General features: G+C 46.4%; 2 protein-coding genes across 3 annotated transcripts in view; one reads left to right on the top strand and one right to left on the bottom strand.

Annotated features, from left to right (window-relative positions):
• The window catches only part of LOC110389682 (uncharacterized family 31 glucosidase KIAA1161-like), a 5512-nt gene extending 3939 nt beyond the window's left edge, over nt 1–1573 (bottom strand). Inside the window, exon 1 of the mRNA XM_021380524.1 lies at nt 1136–1573. The gene's annotated coding sequence lies outside the window, so the exon portion shown is untranslated. The remainder of the gene's footprint in view (nt 1–1135) is intronic.
• LOC110389294 lies at nt 3568–22645 on the top strand. Of its 2 annotated transcripts, XM_021379447.1 has the most exons (6): nt 3568–5698; nt 14947–15417; nt 18066–18206; nt 18666–18734; nt 19284–19374; nt 19661–22645. In XM_021379447.1, the coding sequence occupies exons 1-6, from the start codon at nt 5605–5607 to the stop codon at nt 19866–19868; spliced, it is 1074 nt and encodes a 357-aa protein (XP_021235122.1). In that variant the 5' UTR covers nt 3568–5604; the 3' UTR covers nt 19869–22645. The 2 variants fall into 2 exon arrangements, with proteins under 2 accessions (XP_021235122.1, XP_021235121.1); XM_021379446.1 differs by lacking the exon at nt 3568–5698 and having other exon boundaries at nt 5705–15417.

Raw genomic sequence — 23220 nt, 5'->3', positions numbered from 1 at the left:
TCCTCTCCTCTGCCCTGCCCTGCCCTGCCCTGCCCTGCCCTGCCCTGCCCTGCCTGACCCTTCCTTGCCCTCTCCTCTCTTCTCATCTCTTCTTCTCTTCCCTTTCCTTTCGTTCCCTTCCTTCCCTTCCCTTCCCCAGACCCCTCAAGGAGCCAAACCCAGTACAGAGATACTGTGGGAGGGCAGAGCAGACAGTGGGCACACCTGTGCTTCATTTGGGCTCATTTACTGGGTGCTGCCACATCAGTCGTTCTGCTGTCCTCCACAAGGAGCCTGTGTCCCTCACCCCGAGGATAGGAGCAGCCCTTAGTGTGTGCAGATTAAATATTGACATAGCTGCCACCCTTGCATGCAGAAGCTGAGACAGGACTTTAGACCCTCTTAAATGAGAGCTAAAGGGCATCAGGGGATGAAGCACACAACACACAGGGAGAAGAGAGCCACATGCCCACATCTCAGTGCACCCACCCACGCCTGCCCCTAGCAATGCTGCTGAGCACTTGGCACACATGGCATGAGTACGCCAGATCTCAGCCCATGTCCCAGCCACGTGATACCCGAGCCCTTGGGCTTTTGGGCTTCACAGTGTAGGGAAGGAGGCTTCAGCTGTGTTTGCCTGTCCCTGGCGCAGTGGGAGAGCATCTCCTGTGGTGAAATAAGCCCATATTTAACTAAAGGGAATGTTTATTATGTGAAGAATCCATTTATAAAGGGTTGTCACACACCACGGCATTGCTATCAGACACTTGCAGGCAGCGTATACAGCACATTCTGTCCAGAAGTGACATAGGTAGCTAGCTATAAGTCACGCTCATAAACAAACCAACGCTCTATCAGCTCTGCAAGAACAGATTAATTATTCACTAGCCCCTTTTCAACTGCTCAAAGTGGGACTTTTCTACACCAAACACACCCCAAGCAGAAAGCAGTTCTCATCAGCTCCCATCTTCCAGCCCAGCACACACAGAGTGCTGCCTGTACTGAGATTTAGAGCTGCCATGCATGTTTGACCCCGCTCCCTGAGTGCATACTTGCTGTGAGAGAAGAGGTTCCCTCTGTCACTGCAGGCGGAGAAGAGGAGTGAGGGGAGGCTAACGTTGTCGCCCAGCTTAGCTGCAAAACCAGCAATGCTTACCGTGAGGGGACCCGCCGGGGACGCAGGCATTGCCAGGGACTGCGTGAGGTCTGTGCACGGGGACAAGAGCACTGATGTCCCTGCACTGCCCACTGCACTGAGGGCTGACAGCTCATCTTGGTGTGATCACTGCTGGCTCGTGCCTTTGCAAACACCCCCGTAGAGACATGCGAGTCCAGCTCACATCTGAAGCAGAAATATTTCCTGGGGCTTTCTGTTCCTGAGCCCCTCGCTATGGAAATGGAGCAGAGTTCACTGCACAGTGGTTCAGTCCTAGCTGCTGCTCACTGAAACAAGCCCCTCCTTCCCCATCTGGCAGAAATAAAAGTGCAGAAATAATCTCCTTGCCCAGCCCAGGGCTCTGCTCTAAGTGGTGTCTGAGCCCAGCATTCCACTGCATCCTTGGGGAGCAGCTCCATCTGCCGAGCCAGCCCGGGCTGGAAGTCGCAGGGACCTCTGCCAGAATGGTCCTTGCCAGGCAGCCCCGGGTGTGAAGAAATACTGGGAGCTCTGGAGGTGCCTGGTGGGAAAGTGAAGTGTGCCGAGCCACATCAGGCTGCTCTGAGTGGGGTCGGTGCGCTGATCTGGTGCCAGGTGGAGGAATAAGCCAGGAGCTGGGTCTGGTCTGGGTTTCCCACCACCCAGACCTGGGCTCCATGAAGGCTCTGTTTGGAGGGGGAGCCCTGCCTGCTCTCTGTGAGGCTCAACAGCTTGGAGGCCCTCACTTCTGGTCACTATTTTCTTGTAATAATGAGCCAGAGACTCAAATGCTCCATAGAATCATAGAATAGAATCATAGAATCATGGAATAGTTTGAGTTGGTAGGATCTGGCTGGCTGGCTGGGCTGCGAGGGCACACTGCTGGCTCATGCCCAGCTGCCATCCACCAGTTCCACCAGTACCCCCAGGTCCTTTTTGGCAGGGCTGTGCTCTATCCCTACATCCCCCAGCTCGTACTGGCAGTGGGGGTTGCCATGACCCAGGTGCAACACCTTGCACTTGGATTTGTTGAACCTCAGGAGGTTCACCTGGGCGCACTGCTCAGCCTGTCTAGGCCTCTCTGGATGGCATCCTGTCCCCACGTGTATTGACCACATCACACAGCTTGGTGTTATCCACAAACCACTGAGGGTGCGCTCCATCCCATTGCTGATGTAACTAATTATGATAATAAGGAGCATCGGTCCCAATATTGACCCCTGAGGAACACCAGTCGTCACTGATCTCTAACTGGACATGGATCCATTGACAACCACTCTCTGGGTACAACCTTATGAGAAAGTAGCTTCTGCCTTCTGCATTCTTGGAGACCCAGGATTTTTATGGCGTTTTTTTTTCCTATACATATGACACCAAGAACTTCCCAGTGATCAAAGGTTTCACTGCAGAAACAATCCAGCAATGTCCAGCCCCCTTGGCTTGCCTTGATAATCACAGAATCATAGAATGCCTTGGGTTGGAAAGGACCTCAAATAATCTAGTTCCAGCCTCCAAAGCATTTATCCAACTTCAGTCACGGCAATGAAAGCCCACCTCCAAAAGTGGCTGTAAATGGAGGGACAGATCATGCTTAGTGCCAGGCGGCAAACCAAGGGATGTGCTAGGGCTACTGCCACAAAGCTCAGCCTGGTCACATACCGAGACTTATCATTTCACTCTGATTAATATTACCATGCAAAATGAAGAGGAAAATGCAACACGCCCAACAAACAGAGGATGGAGCCTCAAAGAAGGTTGTTCCAGGGGACGCAGGTCAGCAAGGACCAATCAGATGTTGAAATGATGTGACTGGGAGCTAGCAATTAATTATGGAACTATCCTTCTCTGCATGGGAGCTATCCTTCACTGTGTGGGAGAGACCACAGCTTGAAAGCCACTTGCTCCCTCCTAGGGCAGCTTAGGAAAAGCCATGGAAATGTTTTGGAGGGAGTGTCCTTATGGAAGAGGCTAAGCTGTGCTGTCAGCCAGCCAATGCACTGTGGAAGACTGGGCTCTGGCGCTACAGAGCTATCTTATGTGCGAATTCTTCCCTGCATGTATAAGAAATAGGGCCAAAGTGGTGTCTGAGTTTTGTGAAAGGGTGTGGGCTTTTAAAATGCACGGGAGCAGAATGATGATGTTCTCCACATGAGGGATAAGAATGATCTGCTTTCTGGAGACCCAAAGGTCTCAGCGGCCAATGTTCAGCTGGTTTGTTTCAGTCTGTGCTGGCACTTGTACTTTTCGGCTGACCACCCTCCTGCGTGTTAAATGCCATGGTCTTCTGGGTTAGGCTCTCCTCCACCCAGTGCTGATGGGGACAGGCTGAATATCCTGTACCTCACTACTGCCAGAGCTGATGACACCAGACCTAGGGAAGGGTGAGCTGAGCTACAAGAAATGTTACAAAAGGGGCAAAGGAAGTGAGCATGGCTTACCAGCAGGTGGGAGAAGTCATTAGAAGAAAGGTAGCCTTCACAAAGCTGAAATCCCACCCTGATGAAAAAAAGACAGTGATATATGCCGTCAAGGAAATGTAAATGCAAAAAAAAATGAAATAAAGATGATGTAAAGGTGCTGATGGAGGTGGGTGTGGACAACACTTCCCTCAAACCACCAGTGTGGATGCAGCAAATGCACAACAACGTTTTGGTCAAGCATTGGAGCAGTGATGAGGTCCCTGTCCCTGGAGGTGTTTAAGAGATATGTGGACGTGGCAGTGAAGGACATGATTAGTGATGGAACTCGGTAGGTCATCGGATGGTTGGACTGAATGACCTTGAAGGTCTTTTCCAACCCAGATAACTCTATGATTCTATGGTCTGTGAAGTTTTCAGGGGTGATCTGAGGCACTGCAGAGCTAAACACAACAGCTCTGGGCTGAAATTTGAGATGAAAATGGCAGGAAAATTGTAGACCTCATTATTGTTATTTCTTAATTTTCCCTCAACATCCACTCTGAGTCCTCACCAGATTCAGACCCAGGGACTGACCCAGCATGGTCCTAATACATTAAAGCACCATGTCAGGGCAAGAGAAGGAAACCTTCCTGGTATGGCTCAGCAATGGCTTTCTGGGTGTTGAAAAGCAACAGTGACCCAGTGGGTTGGGAGAACAGAAAGAGTGGTGATGCACTGGAACAGGCCGCCCAGAGAGGTGATGGAGTCACTGTCCCTGGTGGTGTTCAAGAGACGTGGAGACGTCACACTGAGGGACAAGGTTTAGTGGGCATGGTGGGGATGGGCTGACAGGTGGACAAGATGATCTTAGAGATCTCTTCCAACCTTAATGATTCTATGATTCCATGAACTGTGGGATTAGGTAGATCAGAGACAGCCTTTCTGGCACTGGGCACAGCACAGCACATGCCTCCATTTCGCTCATGTAAAATGGACCAAAAGCCCAGGAGGAGAAAAAAAGGTGAAGCACCAGTTCCAGGGGAAGGAGTGATAGCGTGATTAGCTGTAGAAGAGTACAGCGACCTCTGCACCAGGATATTAATGGAAACATTCTCCACCTGCCTGCAGTGCACCTCCATCCCAGAGAAGGAAAACAAGGTCCTCCCGCTGCTCCTCCTGCAGAAGAGACACTCAGCGAGTGCAGCAGAGAGCAGTCACATTTTCAACCCGGGAGCAAAGCAGTAATATGGAAAATATTTTAACATACATGCTTTTTTAAACTAAAAACACTGGTATTTAGTGCAACTTGGTGCATTGCCACTGGGAAGTCCTGCAACCGCAGTTCTGCAGCATTTTCCTTGAGTGCAGCACTATGGTCAGGCAGGAGCGGCTCCTGGGGGACTCCTGGTCTCATGGCCAGAGCAGGGACATACGATGCTGATGCCATCCAGGACGGGACCCAAAAGGAGAAACGAAGGTTCTTTGTGCAAGAGGCATCTCTGGAGATAATGATGGACGCAGAGGGGAAATGCCCCAGCGAGCAGGTGGGACAGGGAAGCGCAGTGAGGAGGGGGCTGGTGGAGAGCATCTCTCTGTCAAAGCCATTCACCAGGCCTCCCCTGCTGCTGATTCACCCAGCTCTGCTTCTCGGAGAGCAACCTGGGGCTTTCCCGCAGCGCAGAGCTCAAACAGATGCATGCAAAAAACCATTCCTGAAGAGCTGATGACCCCGCGACAGCGCCCGCCCCAGCCGAGCGCGCTGTTTGGGCATCCCACGCCCCTCCGCGCTTTGCCTTCTCTCTCCGGGCGAGCCCCGCATCCTGCTCGGGCCCAGCCCCGCGGGGCAGCCCGCCAGGCTCCTTAGCATGCGGCTCCTGTTGCCGGGGAGCAGCGAGCGGCCGAGGTCGGCGGCTGCTGCGCGTCGGTGCGGCGTGCCCCCCAGCCCGACTCGCCGTAGGATTGCTCCTACGGGATAACGCCCAGCGGGACCGCGTCCCAACGCCGACGCTTCGCCGATAAGCCTGCTGCCAAGGCTCCAGCGCTAGGACAAAAGAGGAGAGTTCTCCTCCTGGCAGGCTTTTTCTGCTTTGAATGACAGCGAGGCTCCTTCCCAGCCCGAGTTGGGATACAATGGAACTTTTCAGGCTGAGTCTGAGTTGCATTTGCCTCCTGCCTTGGCTTGAGGGTAAGTTTCTCTTTCTTCGGGGTAGCCAGAAAGGGAGAAGAAAAGCACCTCCCGGAGCTTAACCCAGTTTCCTGCTGAAATGCTTTGGCTGCAAAGCTCTAAGCCCACCGGCTGCAAAACAGGTGGCTGCAGGTGCACTTCAAATTTAAAATAGGGTTAAACACAAGTGTTTAAGGGGACTGCTCGTGCACGGCACTGCAGCATCATGCTGGCGACTGTTAACAGCAAGTCAGGCAAACTGCGGGTGAATTAATCCCTGGGTGCTGGTTTCCTTGTCCTGTCCTGGTGTCGGGCAGTGGAAAAGGGGACAGGACCCTGCGGTGCTGGCCTTGCTGCATGGTGGGCAGTGGGCAGCGGGATGTGCTGGGGACCCTGTGCCGCTCAGCATCACACAGGTCATGCTGCACTCCAGTGGGTGACAGCCTATTGCCTAGGTCACTGAAATCCAGCATCCTGCAGGCACAGGAGGATTTGGGAGCCAAGCAGCCTGGGGCTTGGGGAGAGGAGGGAAGAAGGAGCCTTGGTAAGCAGCATCCTGCAGAGCCAGAGGGATGTTCCCCAGGATGAAGCCCTCCATCTGGCCCATCCGTTATGGGCAGTGGGCAGCAAAGTTCCTGAAATACTAAATAATTCCGTTTTTATTTTGCTGTTCTGCCTGAGGATGCAAGCTATTGAAAGTGCTTCACCAAAATAAATCCCTGAAGTGTTTCAGGGCTCATTCAGCCCCTGAAGCTGCATGGACAAGAGACCTGTGGTTTTACAAGCTGCATGCTCAGAGATTTACAGGCTCCCTTGACAACAATTTTGGCTCTGCAGCTGGGATTTTTACTCCCTGAAGACAAACCTCAGACTGGAAAGTGATTTTTTGCACCCTAAACACTCGGTTAAAGTAAACCGAGCGAATTCCATCTCTCCTTTTTAAGCCCCAGACTGAATGCGTGCATTTTGTTGTGCCAGTGAGTGGTGAGATGTGCATCAGTGGGTCAGGGCAGGAGCAGGAGACGTTGGGATGTCGGGACTGCAGGAAAGTCGTGAGGATCTTGCTCTTTCTCTTTGCTCACGCAGTGATCTTGCCTGGTGCTGGGAGACAGTGGTGCTTTGCTGCTGTCACGCAACAGGAGCCCCACAGCTGTTTTATTGGTAAATTAAGGAAGATCACAGGATGTTTCCCACCAAATTTCTGCTCCTTTCCAGTGAAATGCATTCAATGTAATTGTGTGATCAGTTTCTGCATTTCAGCTAAACCACTAATAAAACCACAGGAGTTTTGCAAGAATGGAATGCATCTCTCCAGTGTCTGGCAATGCCCAAAACAAGCTTGGGGGGCAGGGAGTAAACACATTCTTTGTTTGGGGTGATCTGCAGCCTACCTCACCTGTGGCTGCAGTCCTAAGGCACTGTGCAGGACAGAGGTGCTCACTCTTGGCAGACTTCAGAGGGTTCATTTTCCTGCTGGAAAATGGGAATCCTGGAATTGCCTAAGCTGCTTCTGACAGTGGTAGCTTTGGAAACTCCCTGCCAGCCATGCGGGAGCTGAAGTGACTTCCTGCAAAGTGAAGTCTCACAGCACCCCAGCAGAGCACGAACCTGCACTTGTGAGATCAGACAGAAAGCTACAGACTGAAAACTGCTGAAATAATGCCACATTTCACACTGATGCCTCCAAGGGAGCTGAGTGCAATGGCCACATAGATGATTCTCCCACAACAGCCCCTGGGGAGATGCACTCCTCTCCCCAGTTCACTCTGCTGGCTGCTCCCACCCCACTGTTCTCTCTATCACTTGTGGAAGGGGCATAAAGACCAATGGTATTCAGTACTTCTCCTTCCCCATACATTTTTCCAGCCTCCAACTGTTTTCTGCTCAGGGGATTTCCTGACCCTGATGTGTTTAACTATTCAGTGGCTAGCAGATTCCTCTCTTCAGCCTGCATGGAATCTCCCCTATGTCAAGGATGCTGTGTGCATGGAGCCATCTCCTCCTCAATGCTGTGAGCTTTCTCCTGGCACCCCCCGTCCCATTTAGGGCTGGTTCCTGGCCAGACAGCCCCCACCCATTCTGTCTGACCTTTCTGGATTACAGAGACCTCCATATGTCCCTCCATGGACTAGTTTTTCCCACGTACATCAGCTTTGTGGCCTCATGGACTTATGCTTCCCATCAATTACCCATGTGTGTTTCCATGCTAAAACTTTCCCTTTATTTCTGTGACTGCTCTGGTATCTTTGATACTTGGCTAAAAGTAGACCTTATGCCAGTAGGAAAAGCTATAAAGTCTTGTTAGTCAAACAAAAATAAGATTTTTCCTAAGAAAACTGCAATGGTCAGGAAAAAACACAGGGCAATGTTGTTGCTAGAAGCAACCATGGAAATGAGTCTTGGAGTACCGTGTTGCTAGAAAGTAATCTGAGTGCAGAACAAGAAGTATTTGCAATCAGGTGCTTGCACTGACAAGCAATTTGCCAGCTAATTACTGGCATTATCAGTAGGCTTTGTTGACTTTTCTATAAAAATGACATGACTTGATGAGAACTAATCTGTTCTCTGAAGTGATGGAAATAGTGCACCATAAACCAGGAGTTGCCAGGTAGCTGCTCACCCAGCTCCAGGTCTGCCTGTGCTCCATCCTACAAAAAAGTGAATATAAGTCTGCAGAGTAGTGATCCCAGATTTAAATAATGGTAGATATTTCCAAAACTGTTGCATGCAATGATTTCCACCAAGAAAAGTCCAATTAATCAAAGGACAGAACTCTCCAAACCCTAAAGCTGCCACCATAAGACAAACAGGAGAGAATGTGTGGGAAAAACAACAGTAAAAATGAAATCAGTGCAAATGATGATCTAATAACAACTGTACAGTTCAGCTACCTGGCTTGGCAATTGGGCAGCACGAACAACACTTGAATCCTGTGTGGAAGTTGCAATCCTCTGTTCCTCAAATAGGCAGTGATTTGTGTTGATCTGCATCCTGCAGGAGACATACACATCCTGAAACACCCTGCAGGTTCTCTAGTCGTTTCTAAGAGACCACTCAGGAGCAGCAGCCTTGATTTGCTTTTTGTTAGTAGAGGCCATGGAGTGGAGGATAGATCCAGAAAGTAACTGGAAGTCAGGTAGGTGGATTTTCATACTGCCATATGAAAGTTTGCTAAGGGCACAGATCACAGTTACAGGGGATGGGATGGTTTTTCTCTGCCACAACAATTCAAAAGCAAACAGGCCCTCCTTTGGGAACACCTAGCTCTGCCCTACTTACTTGGAAAACAGTCGGTTGACTGTTCAGTCCTCTTTCTATACTCCAGTTTTCAGAAGTTCCCGAAGAGAAAAGCCGTGGTGTAAGTTCATTATCAGCCTACTGAGCTCTTCTCAGGCCAGTCCCTAGCCCTTGCTTTGCTGACTGCTGTGGGTCGGACCTTCACCTGTGTAAACACACAGGCTTTCAGTGGGGCTATAATGATTTGAACAACCTCCACATTTAAGCTAGTTGTCCCAGTCCTTCCTACACAATAACCCCACTGCAAAAAAAAAAGGAGGTATTTCTAGAGACTGGACACCTTTGGATCAACATGATGACCAGCACCGTGGCTGTCACTGCATCTAGGTTTCCCGCTTTTGACCAAATGCATCTAGGTCATACCCCTCCTATGACAGTAAGTTATTTTTAATTTCCTCATCCCACAACCCCCAGGCTGGTTTTCTGCATTGGTGGGACTTTGTAAAAAGGAGCTATTTCTGGGCAGCATCCAAGTCTGCTCCTGCTCCCTAATTTATGTTTGTCTGTAACTGACAGCACCTCAAGCTGCTTACTTGAGTTAAATTAAAAGTAATGCTCCTATGAGTGATCTCACAGGGCTGTGTTTTGTGCCAGGCTACATCTGCAGGGGAACCTTCCAACCTTAACTGGAACTTCCCTCTGTTTTGCCACTGTGTCTTCTCATTTCTATCAAGTCCTGACCCTCAGTAGGAGATGGAAACAAACAGCACAGGAACAGCTTCCTCCTGTTCAGAAAAGACATTAGGCCATGTTTTAACTCATGGCAGTATATGATAGCTTCAGGCATCTCAGCAAATTGCTGCTGTTGCTATGATTAATTCCATGAGGGTCCCTTCAGCCCTCATCCACCATCTTTCTGGACTGCCTGGTTTTGCAGATGTGCTACAGCTAGTCAGTAGGAGTGCCTCAATTTAAGATTAGTCCTGAAACTGAGGCCTGGTGGTCAAGGGTTTGGATAGAAAAGGGTGGTAGCTGTGCATTACCAATGTCAGGCACTGGAACAGGTACTAGCAATGAGGTTAGATGCTATGCTTGCCTGAAGGAAGAGGGCTAGTTATCAGTACTAGGATAGGGACTGGTGGTGTCCCCATCACCATAATGATGTCTGCGAACCTAAAGATGGCTTTCTTTGCATTCTCTGGTTATTTTCCCTTCTTTTGGGCTGGGACCCTTTCTGATAGAAGCTGGAAGCTCTCATAGAAGTGTTTAGAGTGAGGACAGAGACCGAAATTGCTGGCAGAGCAACTTGGGAGGATGGGACTCTTCTAAACCCTTATCCTCCCAATGCTCCAACACCATGGAGGGACCTAAACCTGGGTCAGATGATATCCAGGGAAAGTTAAGCAAGGAGACAAACACAGGTAAAATACACAAGACCAGCGTGGGCCAGCCTGTGCTGCTGAATGCTCCATAGCAATGTGATCTCATTCAGTGGTGAACAGTAGAGCCAGACTCACCTGAGCAAGTAACGCTTTGACTTGCCCCACCATTACCCAGGCTGTGGCACTGCTGCTGCAACATTCCCTGGCTGCAGTGCATGTATAAGTGCTGCGCTCAGTATGGGTAGAAGCAGCAGCCTGAAGACACTTCTCTGAGCTGTGCTTGCTGCTGCCTGGTTGACTCAGGAAAACCCACTGCTGTGGTAGTACCCAAGAAGACATGGGAGCTCTCCTGGGTGGCGGGGGATTCACATGAAGCAACCTTTGCAGCAGATGCTGCGGCTGCACAGATGGCTGCCCGCCTTCCAGGACAGGTAGAGGCAAGAGAAGGTGGATTCCTCACTGTGACTCCACAGTCATTTCCCCCCCAGAAAAAAAACAGCCACTTGGCAAGAGAAATGAAGCTAACTGAGGCATACTGTAAGAGCTAGGAACCTGACTTTGGCAAAAGAAGCCAAAGTCAATGTTGGTTCTGTATTTCCAGGTTCTTTGCTCACCTGGAGTGTTTTGGAAATCTGCACTCACTCTGCTCTGACTTATCCCCTGCCCCTGCAGATCCGTTAAAGGGAGAGACCAACCCCAAATTATGTCCTAAATGGCTTTGATCAAGCTCTGCAGGCACTGCTAGGAAAGAGCAGACACTTTCCCAGCAATAGTGGGGCTACAGGTAACTGAGGCTCTCCTGATGGCATTACCTTAATTAGGAATGTTGCATGGATTTTGCTGCCAGTCCTGCAAGGAACAGCAATCCCAAGGGTGGTTATGACACAGAGAGGCAGGGGACTGCATTGGCTTGTTTTTCTTTTTTGTGACCAGGCAGAGTGGCAGTGTCATAGGAGGAACAAGCCGGCATCGAGTGCCTTTGCTAGAAATTGTTTGTTTTGTTCCTAAAAATATAAAGAGGCCAAAATGTTCAAGCACAAGCAGATCAAAGCAGGCATCTATTCCAGTACGACTGGTAAGGCTGGCATTTTCCAGAGAGGCTGAGCTCACATCCCCAGGGTGTAAGCTGGATACCATGCTCTGCATGCTCCAGGTTAACATTTCCAAAATGCTAGCACCGACGGCCTCATTTGCAGGGCTTCTAGGACTCCACAGTTCTGGGGGAAAAAAGTCATTTTCTTTGTGACTTAGGAGGCTCAGTGCCTGATATGTATCCCAAGGTAAATGTGTTTCTGCTTTCTTGGTGGCTGTATTGCTTATGACCTGTGGGGTCACAAGGACTGCTTCCAGTTAGCTTTACCTAACCATAAGTGACTCCCTTAGCAAAGCATCAACCTCAGGAAAGCAATAATGTACTATTAGCAGATGGTGAAACAAAACAATGGACACAGGTTCTCATCTTGATAGGGATCACATGAATCAAAGAATCACCTTGTTTGAAAAAAACTTTCAAGATCATAAAGTCCAGTAGGGTCACAAGGAAAATTCTGCTTTTGGTAGCCAGCTTTACAAGATCAATACCACGAGAAGCAGCACCATCAGTAGGGAAGATGCTCAGACCACGTACACTACTGAGGAGATGTACAGATCTCAAAGGAAAGCACACTGGCTGCAGTGCTGAGCTTCCCTAGCTTGCATATATTTCCTTGGCAGATAGGCTGGCCTGGATATCCAGTCAATTAGTCTTTGGAAACTGAAATCTGCATAAAACTGAGAAAGTTAGTAGAAAAAGGCAGCTTGAAAGGGCAAGAGGCTGGTTGGTAATATGGAGTAGCACGATGATCTTCTAGAGAGGAATGTACACTGCCAGGGACTGTACACAGGGAACAAAACATAAATCTGCAGCAAATGACAGTCTCTGGTGGACTAAACAAAACTGAATACAACATTTTTTAAACTTCAAGGGGGTATGTAAACTGTTCCTTAAAGCAGCCTCAGCAGCAAAGGACTGGGTTGTGGCAATTATGTGAATCTTGAGAAGGATCCTTGCACAACCTGGGCAACGCAGGTCACTGAGTTTGACTTGGACAACATGGAGAGCTGATCTGGACCTTGCACTTGTATTTGCAAAAGGCTTTGAGAAAGATCCTTCTGCAAAGGACCTTAAAAAGTCAGTTCTTACAGAGTGAAGAGAGATTTCACCCACAGGCTGGTAACTGGTTAAAGGGGAGAAACAAAGAGGCGGAATAAGTTGACAATGATCACAGCAGAGTGAGGTATCTGCAGGCTCTGACAAAGATCAATGGCACGGTGATCTTGGGAAATGGGGTGAATAATGAAGTAATAAATTTTGCTGATGGCACAAAATTACTCAGAATAAGCCAAAGTGAGGCTGGCTGCATGGAGCAGCAGAAGGAGCTCATGATTCTGATTGAGCAATAAAATGGTTATTGAACTACGGAGTCGAAAAACACAAGGTAATGTACATGGGAAAAATCCTTTTAATCATAGATACCCAGTGATGCTCTCTTAGCTAGCTTGTACAGCTTGGGAAGGAAGCACTGGAGTGCTTGCAGATATCTCTCTTGAGTAGTCTCTTTATTTGCCTGATTTTTACTCTCTTCCCCTACAAGCAAACACTGATGCCCAGTGTTGAAGACAGGATGAGGTGCTCAGAAAATATTTTATCTGACCCATTAGGTTCTCGTGTTCACCTGTTACATTTTTATGTAGCTCTCAGTTCATTACTTCTGAAATTAATTTCTCTCAGTTAAAATGAAGCAAAGTGTTTCTGAGAATCCTGCGTTTCAGCTCCTAAAAATAAACAGATTGGTGGCAGGAGGGGTGGGGAGCAGATTGTATTTATCCCTTTGGATTTTCTAAAGATTGTGGGAGATTAATTGAGACATTTTGATAAATGAGACATTTCTGCTGCCATTGGAAGCCAGCAGTAACCTGTCTTTGAGGCAGAAGTTCAAGCCTAAGATGCACTGAACGTTTTTATCCAGCCCTCACTAAGAAATAAAGAGGACTGGGCTCATGTGCTACCCAAAGATCTCCCAAAAATTTACTTGCCATTTAGGAACCTGCTCTTGGCAGGAATTGCCTGGGTTGGTGACTGTCTCAGGTCCACAAAACGCAATTTGCCAGCATGGACACATCCAGCTTCCCCCCAGAGCAGGTGGAGGAGCTGTACCATGATTTCTGCCTGTCTCTCACCATGCATTCGGACCCGACCAAAAAGCCCAAGGCTGTTCCTGATTTAGCAGCCCATAGACACTATTAGTCTAGCAGACCCTTAGAATTTCCTGAAAGAAAACACAAGAGTTCTTTTAAGCTATTGTCCTACTCTTGCTATTGTGTACCGGCTCCTGTTTACACTGTCATTTTTTTCAAGTACTGAGCCAAATAAGTGCTGCCAAAGAAAAGCATTGTTCCTTGCTTTGGGAGGGGAAATTCTGCAGAAACAGATGTTTAGATAAACATCGGTCTTCTTGTCCAATACTGTTTTTCAGTCTTCTCTTTACACCCAAAAGTGTATGTTGACAGGGTTTTAAAACCGTGATTCCTGGGGAAGCATTAAGAAGTCACTGCAGAAGCTGAAAGTTACTACTTGTTAACTGTAATTAAGTTATAATAAAATATCTCTGAGAACGTGGAACCTGAACCACTTCTTTCTATCCCTCAATCTGCAACTTAGGCATAAAATACAAAACAGGAAGGAGCTGCATCTGTGTCAGCAACATATGGTTTTGCATTTAACATTTTGCTCAGGATGTTCACGGGACACACCTGTTAATTTTATACTGAAAGTAGGTATAATTGTCCAGCTAACAGGATGATACCCATCCCAGCTCACCAGAAATGCTGAGACCCATTGCTACTAATGGCAAGAAGCAACTACAGAAATTGTTTCAAATGGCGTGTCTGCTGTGGGACAGCAGCAACATCTCTTAGAGGGACCCTTAAGAATGGTAAACTCATGTCTGGGGAGTGCAGACCAATGTCAGGAGTACTAAATCCAAGTTTAGTTTGATCTTTATTCCAAGTTGTGTCAGCCAAGTACTTGCAGACTTCTAACAGGGTATGGTTTTATCCTAATGTTCCTGCAAAAGCACAAGAAGACACTGGAACAATAGTGTAAGTGGCCTAATTGGCCCAGATGGATAGCATTCAGGGATTCAAGGGTTTCAACTGCTCTTTTTTATATGAAAAAAAAATGAACTAGATAAGGGTAAAAAACAATCCAAATCATCCAGTTATTTTGGAGGGAGAGAAAGATGGGTACCTTTTTCAAGCTATCATCAGTTAAAATACAAATTAAATATGTAGAGACAGATATTTCATGAAAGTACCGTTTCCCAAGGACAGTGAGTTTTTTTCCTGTTAGTTATGTAGGAATTAGTTGCACAGTTCTGTCATTGTTTTCTTCCCTCCAGTATTGCTCCTCACTTTCTGTGCACTCTGAATTTTAAAGAAATGTCATTCTGAGGAATCAGGAGGCCAGGTGAATGGTTTATGTAGCCAAGCCCACCCAGGAAAGGTCTGGTGGGTTACATCTCCCTTCCCAGGGCTTTTACAGTGCTTGGCGCTCCGATGTGTTTGCCTTGGAGATGTACCATATTAAACCGTGCTCTGGTTGTACTGCAGTAGCAGAGGGACAAGGCTTCCTCATCAGGAACACTCGGCTGGAAAAGTGCATCCATGTCTCCCACCACGAGGCTGGCAGCATCGGCCTGGCTGAGTGCATGCCGCACTCCCAGCAGCAGTGGTGGAGCTGGGACCCCACCACTGGGACCATCACCAGCCTCCAGACCAAGCAGTGCTTGTCAGCCCACAAGATGCGGGAGTATGCCCTGGCCAAGATGGAGCCCTGTGGGAACAGGGAACACCAAGTGTGGGCCTGCAGCAAGAAGGGGCACTTGACTCTGCAAAGCTTGGGCTTCCACCTCAGCACCAAGGATGGGGGCCACAAGGTCTTTGTCTCGAGGGAGAAGGACAAATTCAGCAGGTGGAAGACTTTGGAGGATGAAACCATCTGTGCTGCTGCCCAGAGAGCCGTTCTGAGGCCTGCTGAACCAATGCGAGGAGTTATAGACACGCGGGTGTGGACATATGAAAGTAAGATGAGGCAGAGTTAGAAATAGCTAACAGCTAACATTAAGCATCATCCAGGTCACCTAACACCAGGCTTTCATCCCTCATTCTAACCCATGGTCACATCAGCCTCATCTGCAGACGTACCAAATGACCCACAGTCAGCCCCACTGCTTTCTGGGAGCCGCTGCTCAGTGTTTCCAGAAAGCACACAATGCCCTGCAAGACCAGGCCTCTAAACATCAGCTGCATCTATGATGATGGCCAGAATTCAAGTACTTTGGAAATTTCATCTGAATCAGTGAAGAACAGCTTGTATTTCCTTGAGTCTCCCAGTTCCAACATAGCTGACAAAGTCCCATGAATGTTAGATGCTTAAGGCTATGATGGAGCTTTTGGTACTTTGTACTTGGGGTTGTCATTTCTGGTCTTGTGAAAACTAGAAGCAGCTGAAAACTTCTTTTAAACTTGTATGAATTATTGAGGAGCTGCTATATTTGAAATAAGAAATTGATTTCGTTTCTGAGCAACACACTGCAGTTGTCTCCTGCCACACCCACACAGTGCTCCTATCACTAATGAAACCATAGTTCTAACCTTCATCCCATGCGCTCGTGAGCCTCAGATATGAACCTTGTTCCTGATGCCTCATGTAACCTGAAAGAGACTGGTGAATGCAGCAAATGGTGGGAGGCAGTTAAGAATGTGCTAAGAAAGACAAAAATGCATTGAAAGATCATAAAAAATCTAGTTTTTAACAGTTCCCTCTGACAAAAAGAAAGTAATCCCTGCCTTCATGAGTGTTTGCTACCCTCTGCCTAAACTGCACACAAAAAGGGCAGAAACCTTGGTCTTGTCATAGTCATAGGTGTTGAACCAGGCTGACAGACATCAGGCACAGGCATTGCACCCAGGAGTGGCTGTCATCATTCCTCAGATGGCTAGTGAAGCCCACTGCAGGCCACTATAATTGGACCATAATTCACGATCCAGTTTGATTCCCCCTTTCATTTAGTTCACCTGCAAAGGAAGGTGTTTTCAGGTCTTGTGTAGCTGTGTCCGGAATTGAGAGCTGAAAAACCACACTGAGTTCCCCCTCTCCCCTCCCTTCTTCCACCCCAGGGACCAGAAGAGAGACAGTGTTTATAATGACTTTTCTGTGTTTGTTCACTGTAGGTGACAAGGTTCCCAATCTTGCTCAAGGGAAATTATTTCCCTCATATGAAGGTTCGATGGCCTCAGAGAGATTTTCAGCTTTGCAGAAATGAATAAAGAAAAAATATTTTGAATTTTGTTGGCATAAGCAAATGGATTAAGAGTATAAGCTTATGACGCAAAGAAGTTATATCTAATTGGAAACAGAAGAAAATACGAGAGCTTTTACAGCTGTCATGTAGACTAGATGGCCTTTTAACTGAGGTTTTTAATAAGCCTACTAGAAAGTTAACGTGTAGTTATCACAGACCAGTAGTCACAAGCATTAATGTTTGTTCAGCATGAAGGTAAATATAGCAAATAAAAATTAAATACTATAATAGGCAAGCTAAATATAGGCCAGGACATGCGTACGACATTTAAGATATGGGAAAAAGGCATGTGAAAAGAGCATTTGCATTCCCTGAGGCAATGTTCCTGGCAGTCCAGGGCTGCCTCAGAGCCAGGCCCCCCAAACAAGGCTGCAGGGGTAAACACAGGACAGGCTGTAAATCAGATTGCACTAGTGTGCCCTGTGCAAACTGACAGTTTTCTTACCACCCCCACGGCAGACCTGGCTTTCTTACCACATGGATCAGTGCAGGAGAATGTCTTGCTGCCATAAGATTTTCCATAACCTCTCCTCTAGCAGTAGTTGCTATCCCACACTCTACCTCTGCTGTAAGCCTGTCAAGGCAAAAAATGCTGTTGAGGTTTCAGCCAGTTTGCTGCCTCTGACAGCTTGCTCCCACATAGAAACGCTTGCCTTTCTTGTTCTGCATATCAGATCCACTGCAGTTCTTCAGAGTCCAGCTCCAGTTACTGCAGCAGCAGTGTCTGGAAGACACTGTGCAAACCCACCTGATACATAAGCTTTTCCCCCTTTGTTTGCACTCCAGCAGTAGCTAGAGCAAAGCAGGGCTGTCTAGCCTCTTCAGAAGACAAACAACAGTCTTCCAGCCACGACCTTTTCATTCAGCCTAAAAACTCTTTGGTATCTAGATTTCTCAAATAATCAGCAACATCTGATACCTGGAATCACACTTATCTTACTCACCTGCAAAAGATAAGGACTGTTTTCTACCCTTTTGAACCCATTTCTTCATCTGCTGTGTTAGTAATACCTGTAATGCATAGGTATAGTTCAGTTTGCTTTCTCCTCACAACCCTTTAACTTCTGGTGTTGCATACATACTTTCTAGACTAATTACCTTACTCTGCACATGAAGATAAACTCGGTTCCAGCTTTGGATTCAGTCTTGAGAGGTTCATTTATTCTCTGAAATCCAAGAGAACTGAAGGCCTCTGGTATACAGCGGGAGGTGACTGCTATTGCACTGCATCCCCTTTGCCTTGCAGGGTGAGGACTAACATGACAGGGCAGCGTTCCTTTCCCTTGTAGGGCACTGAATGTATTCAGGTTTCTGTACAAAAAGTGAATTATAACCAGACACATCTTTGCTTTATTTCCTGCCAAGCTAAAACCATCGATTCATCAAAGACTGATGCCATGGAGTGGGAATCTTCTGTGGGCTTGACTGACCCACCTCTGGTGAATAAATTGAACAGCACGGTGGTTCCTGTGAGGACCAAACAGGCATACCTCCAAGAACATGAGGGTGAGCACTTTTCTCCTCTGAATGCATATACAAGAACAGCAGGAGGGAAAGTGTGGGCAGCATCTAGCAATTACTCAAGTTTTTTTTTCTCGGTCGTGGTAAGTACCTGGGTACTTCTGAAGAACTTCCATGTGTATTTCTGAGAGATTCAAGACTTTGGTCTCACAAGACACGTTGAGATGTTTGCCTTGACAAGTGACTCAGCAAATGGTCATAACCTTAGCTTGAAGGCACAGCCATGGGATGTGCTAGGAGCAAAGAATATCTATGGTTGGGTGTATATATCAAACCGTCTTCTCCAGCAATTGGAGTGAGACACAGGGAAACACTGAGGAACAAGCCTTTTATCCCTTTCTGGCTCCATACAAATGGCTACAGTTCAGCTCAGCAAGAAACCAGAGCTTCCTTTGATCCAACAGTGGGAACCACTAATCTGTGTCTTTCTGCTTCTTCCCCCAGATGTGTCATACAATCACTCTAAAAAGCATCATGGAAATCGAGGGAAAACCACTGGGGCTAGGCTCGCAGGTAGGTCCAGAGATCAGCACAGGACAGAGAACAGCTGGACAGAGGCTCATCAGTGCCACTGACTTTCTTATCAACTGCAGTTATGTGACCCTGGATCCTGCTGAGGATTTTTAGTAGGGAACAAGATCTCCAAACTACTTATCAGAAAAGCTCCTTTGAAAGATCAAGCAAATCTCCCCAGGCCTAGCATACAGAAATAAGTGAAAACATACAAATACTTTCTCCCAGTTCACCGTGAGAAATTCCAATATGCACTAACATGAGTGCCTTTCCTCAGCCTTTCTTACTTTTTGTCAGAGAGCTGCAGAACAGGGAAGCATAAATGGCTGCCATCTTCCAGGCAAGAAGTAAAATCTTTCTATGGCCAATTTCAACAGAGGGATACTGTGCAACTTAATGCAGCTGTACTGCTTTGATGTTATAAAAAAAGCAGTTTTCCTATTACCTGCTAGTCTATAGGGAGATTTGATGTATTTTTGCAGCAACACTGGCTATTGTATAAGAATGGGGATAGGCACGGCATGATTGTTTTCTATTATATCCTCCCAGGCACCAACTGGAAGACAGCAATGCTAGTCCTCAGCCCCTTGGCATTCATTCTGGGATTAATAATACTGACACTCAATGTTCATTACAACAAGTAAGTTAGATTATGGCTCTTCAGTCTGTTACCTCTGTTTGGCATTTCAGAACATGGCTGTGCTCACCCATGATGTCATTGATGATTACTCCTCTGTACTATTCTCTTTCCCACTCACTATCTCATGCAAATGTTGCTGTTGGCTATCTCTTTCCTATGTGTGTGATATAATCCTTGAAGATTAATTAAGGGAATTTGGGCATGATGGTTGCTGATTCAGTTTACAAGGAAAAGCAACAAAGTGGTAGGCAGATGCAATTACATACCCTTGCCTCTTTTACCCCAGGAAGAAGAAAATCCTCTCTGCTCTGAAGAACCCCCCAGGCAGCAGCAGCAGAGCTGACTTACGGGAGACGTCTCCCTTAGGAAGATGCCCCCAGCCATACCTTCCACCATCTCGTTCCCCTTCCTTGCGGCATGGAGAGATACTCATTGAGTGGAAGGACGGAACTGTCACTCCTCTTTTTGACAATGCCAACTATCAGGTGGACTAGCTCTGAAATAACACAGCTGCTGTTTCATTGCTTGTCACTCTTCACCATTCTCACCAAGAAGAAAGTGTCCATAGTGAGCCTCCTGCCAGGCATTACCATTTTGGTTGAGAGTTGTAAGAGCTGTTTTTTTTTTCCCTTCTTTAAACACTTGAGAACAATCAATCACCCTATGCAGCACAAGGTTGAAGCAAGCAGCAGACTTTTGTTTAGGCACCCAATGCCTAAACGCTTGGCTTTTCTAGGTAACAAAGCCCAAATTTAGCAAAATGAAGCTGGCATCCTGCCAGCTTAAAACGCCCATTGTCCTGAATTTCTAGTTACTGAGTATATGAGAAAGTAAATCCTTGGAGACAGTATAATGTGAAAACAAAAGCTCTGGTGATCTTTAAATGCTTTGATTTTTAAGTTTAAACTAGCTGCCAACAGTCACAGAAGGCTGTCAATTACTTTGTCAGTGTGTGAACTTAACTAATAAGCACTGTCTTCAGGACTAGAAAATAAGCCTCCTTCAGATAACCAGCCAAAATACTCCCCCCCCAAGTTAACACAGCAAACCATTTTTTAAAGTTAAAAAATTGCATTCCATTTCTCTCTGCATCACTGCAAGAGTCCTGCTGAGTGCGTATCTGTCTCTCAAAATATTTATGTATTTAAGATGTATTGCACCTTATTATAATACACATACTCTTCCTTTATGTATAACGACAAGTTAATGGTGCTGCTTATTGGGGATATTATCTGACCATTTTATAACAGTTTCAGTCTGATTTCCTGTAGTCACATGGAACAGTCAGTGAGTAGATATGCTGCTCCCATCTAGAGCAGAAACAGTTTTTTGTGTTTTTTTTTTTTCCTAGAAAGACACTCCTCAGCTTCTACACTTCTTCTTGCATAATTATCTGTGACCTGTCATGCTCAGTTCTGATCTTTATTCAGTGAAACTTGCAATGTCTTAGAGTGTTCCTGATATTCATGAATTTATGCCTTCTTTCTTGCTGATCTTGTGATGTTGTAAACTGTAATCACAGCTATAAATCAGGAAATATTTGGAGAAAGAAATACTAACACCAGGAAATTACAAGTATGAGCTGAACTATATTTGTTCAGTAGTGCAAGAGAAACTTACATATTTAAACAAACTCTTCTCTTTTTTCTAAGTAAAGATATGCAATTTCAGTGGAGCTTTGACTTCACAAAATCACAGAATGCTGAGGTTGACAGTACCTTTGGGTCCACCTGGTCCAACACTCAGAACAGGCTGGCCAGGACCATGTCCAGGCAATGGTTGAAGATCTCCAAGGAGGAGACTCCACAACCGCTCTGGGCAATGTGTGCTCATGCTCTGTTACTCACACAGCACAGAAGTGTTTCTTGATGTTCAGACAGAACCTTTCATGTTAAAGTTTGTGCCCGTTGCCTCTCATCCTAGCACTGTCTACAACTGAAAAAAAGCCTGGCTCTGTCCCTTTGGCCTGTCCCCTTTGCAGTTCTCTACAGTTTGCTTTTATCTAATCTATGGCAGACAGAAGTTCTCCAAGGAATTCGCCTCTGATTTTCTTTTTTTTTTTTAAACACAGACCCACAGCCTAGTGAAAAGTGAACTGCTATATTACTAAGAACTTAGCTGGTCTCAAAAAAGAAAAGACAAACCTTACTGGTTCAGAGCATAAACTCACAGAGGTTGGTTATAAATGTCTTCCCCAGGCAGATTATTGTCTAATTTTTTACTGGAGCATTTCCCAGACGCTTCTTGGGAAAATACTTCAGTTCTAGACATGGGCAGAAGAAGAACTCTTTCTTCACCAGTAACCAAAAAACACAAATGACGTTCTGAATTAAATTCTGACTTTCCAACACTTCCCTTTAAAAGAAATCCAAAGACTTTGTGTACACTTTTAAGTCAAGTTTCCAAATGTGTAAGCATCCTTTTACGCACAAAAATTATAGGAATACGTTCTGTACACACATTGCTCAAAATGCCCACAAGAATGCCTCACCAATTACCTCATTTATATTCCTTTTAACTTCTCCTTGCCCATTTAAGATGCTTGAATTTCTGTCTATGGAGCATCCTGTCTTACAGTGCACAGCACTTGTTAACCTCCAAAATGTTGAAGCACTTTGGGAGCTACACACAGAGCAATGCCATTAAAACACATATATGGAGTTCAACAAGTGCTGTGCTTTCCAGAGCAGCAAATGCTTGTGTTCACTACTGCCAAACGGGCAGAACAGATGACTTGTTAAAGATGCTCTGTAATTCATACTGAACATGCAAATCTTTCCCATAAACATGAAGGCAATAACACAACTGTTTGCATAGTACTGATTAAACAGCAGCTTAAACAATAATGTAAAAAATAAAGACTGTGAAACAGCACAGGCATCTGTTTTCTACCCCTCCCCCTTGCTGGTTGTTATCTTTTAAATACTTCTCACTGGTTAACTTAGATTACATGCCAGAGACCAAATTTTCCCAGATATGAGCAGGGGAACTGAAAAATGTGGCTTTTCATCATGAGAGGTCTCAAAGATACATTACTTGGATGTCCACCAGGAGACTCTGAAACAGTTGATTCTCCTTTGGGTTGGGGATGGACCAGGTGATACTGGGAGACACCTTCCACCCTCTGCTTCCATCCACTAGCTGAGTAACACTTAGAGCAGTTGCACAAACCTGCATGCTGTTCACTCTCTGCCACTGCCTGAATGTAATGCATTTATACAGTGTTCACAATTGAAATAAAACTTCCACTGTGAAGTGGAATAACACTGAATTTTATTCATTTTTGGAAAAAAAAGAATGCACTTTGAGAAGACTTGTAAATCAATCCATGGGAAGATAACAGAGTGGTTAAGCATGACACTACTGCCACAGGTGCCAAAGGATGAGCACCACATACCTGGAGAATATCACAATACTAAAGTGCAGCACATTTTTCAGCCCAGCTGTGCTGCACCTCTGGTACTGAAGGTCTTCACCAGGGCTGATACAGTGCTAATGACCATATTCCCTCCTGAAGTAAGTAGGAAGACAGAACAGAAACAGAACCCCCTTTCTCATACGCTTATTTTGTAAAGCATTAAGGTACAAGTGCTTAGGCAGCAAATGCTGCAAGAGACAAAGGGAATAAGGGACCTTTTTTTTTGGGGGGGGGGGAGTTACCTGGGATTCAGAAAATTTGTTTTCTTACCCAATAATTTAACAATACCATCATGCTTTTTTGGTATTACTGTACCAAAACACCCAAACGATTATGAATCATTACTAACCGAAGATTAACGATCTTACAAAGTGCTAGCATGTCAATGACTAAAGAGATTCACAGAAAAGCTGATGCAGGTGAAGATG

The sequence above is a fragment of the Numida meleagris genome, chromosome Z (assembly GCF_002078875.1).
Source record: "Numida meleagris isolate 19003 breed g44 Domestic line chromosome Z, NumMel1.0, whole genome shotgun sequence".
Classification (NCBI taxonomy): Eukaryota; Metazoa; Chordata; class Aves; order Galliformes; family Numididae; genus Numida; species Numida meleagris.
Note: the sequence above shows the minus strand (reverse complement) of the source record. Positions and strands in the feature narration are given on the sequence as shown.

Excerpts from the sequence above, each read along its gene's own strand:
- LOC110389294 (XM_021379446.1), top strand. The coding sequence starts at position 14,808 with ATGGTTTATGTAGCCAAGCCCACCCAGGAAAGGTCTGGTGGGTTACAT. Across the intron at positions 15,418-18,065 it reads GCGGGTGTGGACATATGAAA|CTAAAACCATCGATTCATCA; the intron begins GTAAGATGAGGC and ends TTTCCTGCCAAG. Across the intron at positions 19,375-19,660 it reads CTCAATGTTCATTACAACAA|GAAGAAGAAAATCCTCTCTG; the intron begins GTAAGTTAGATT and ends CTTTTACCCCAG.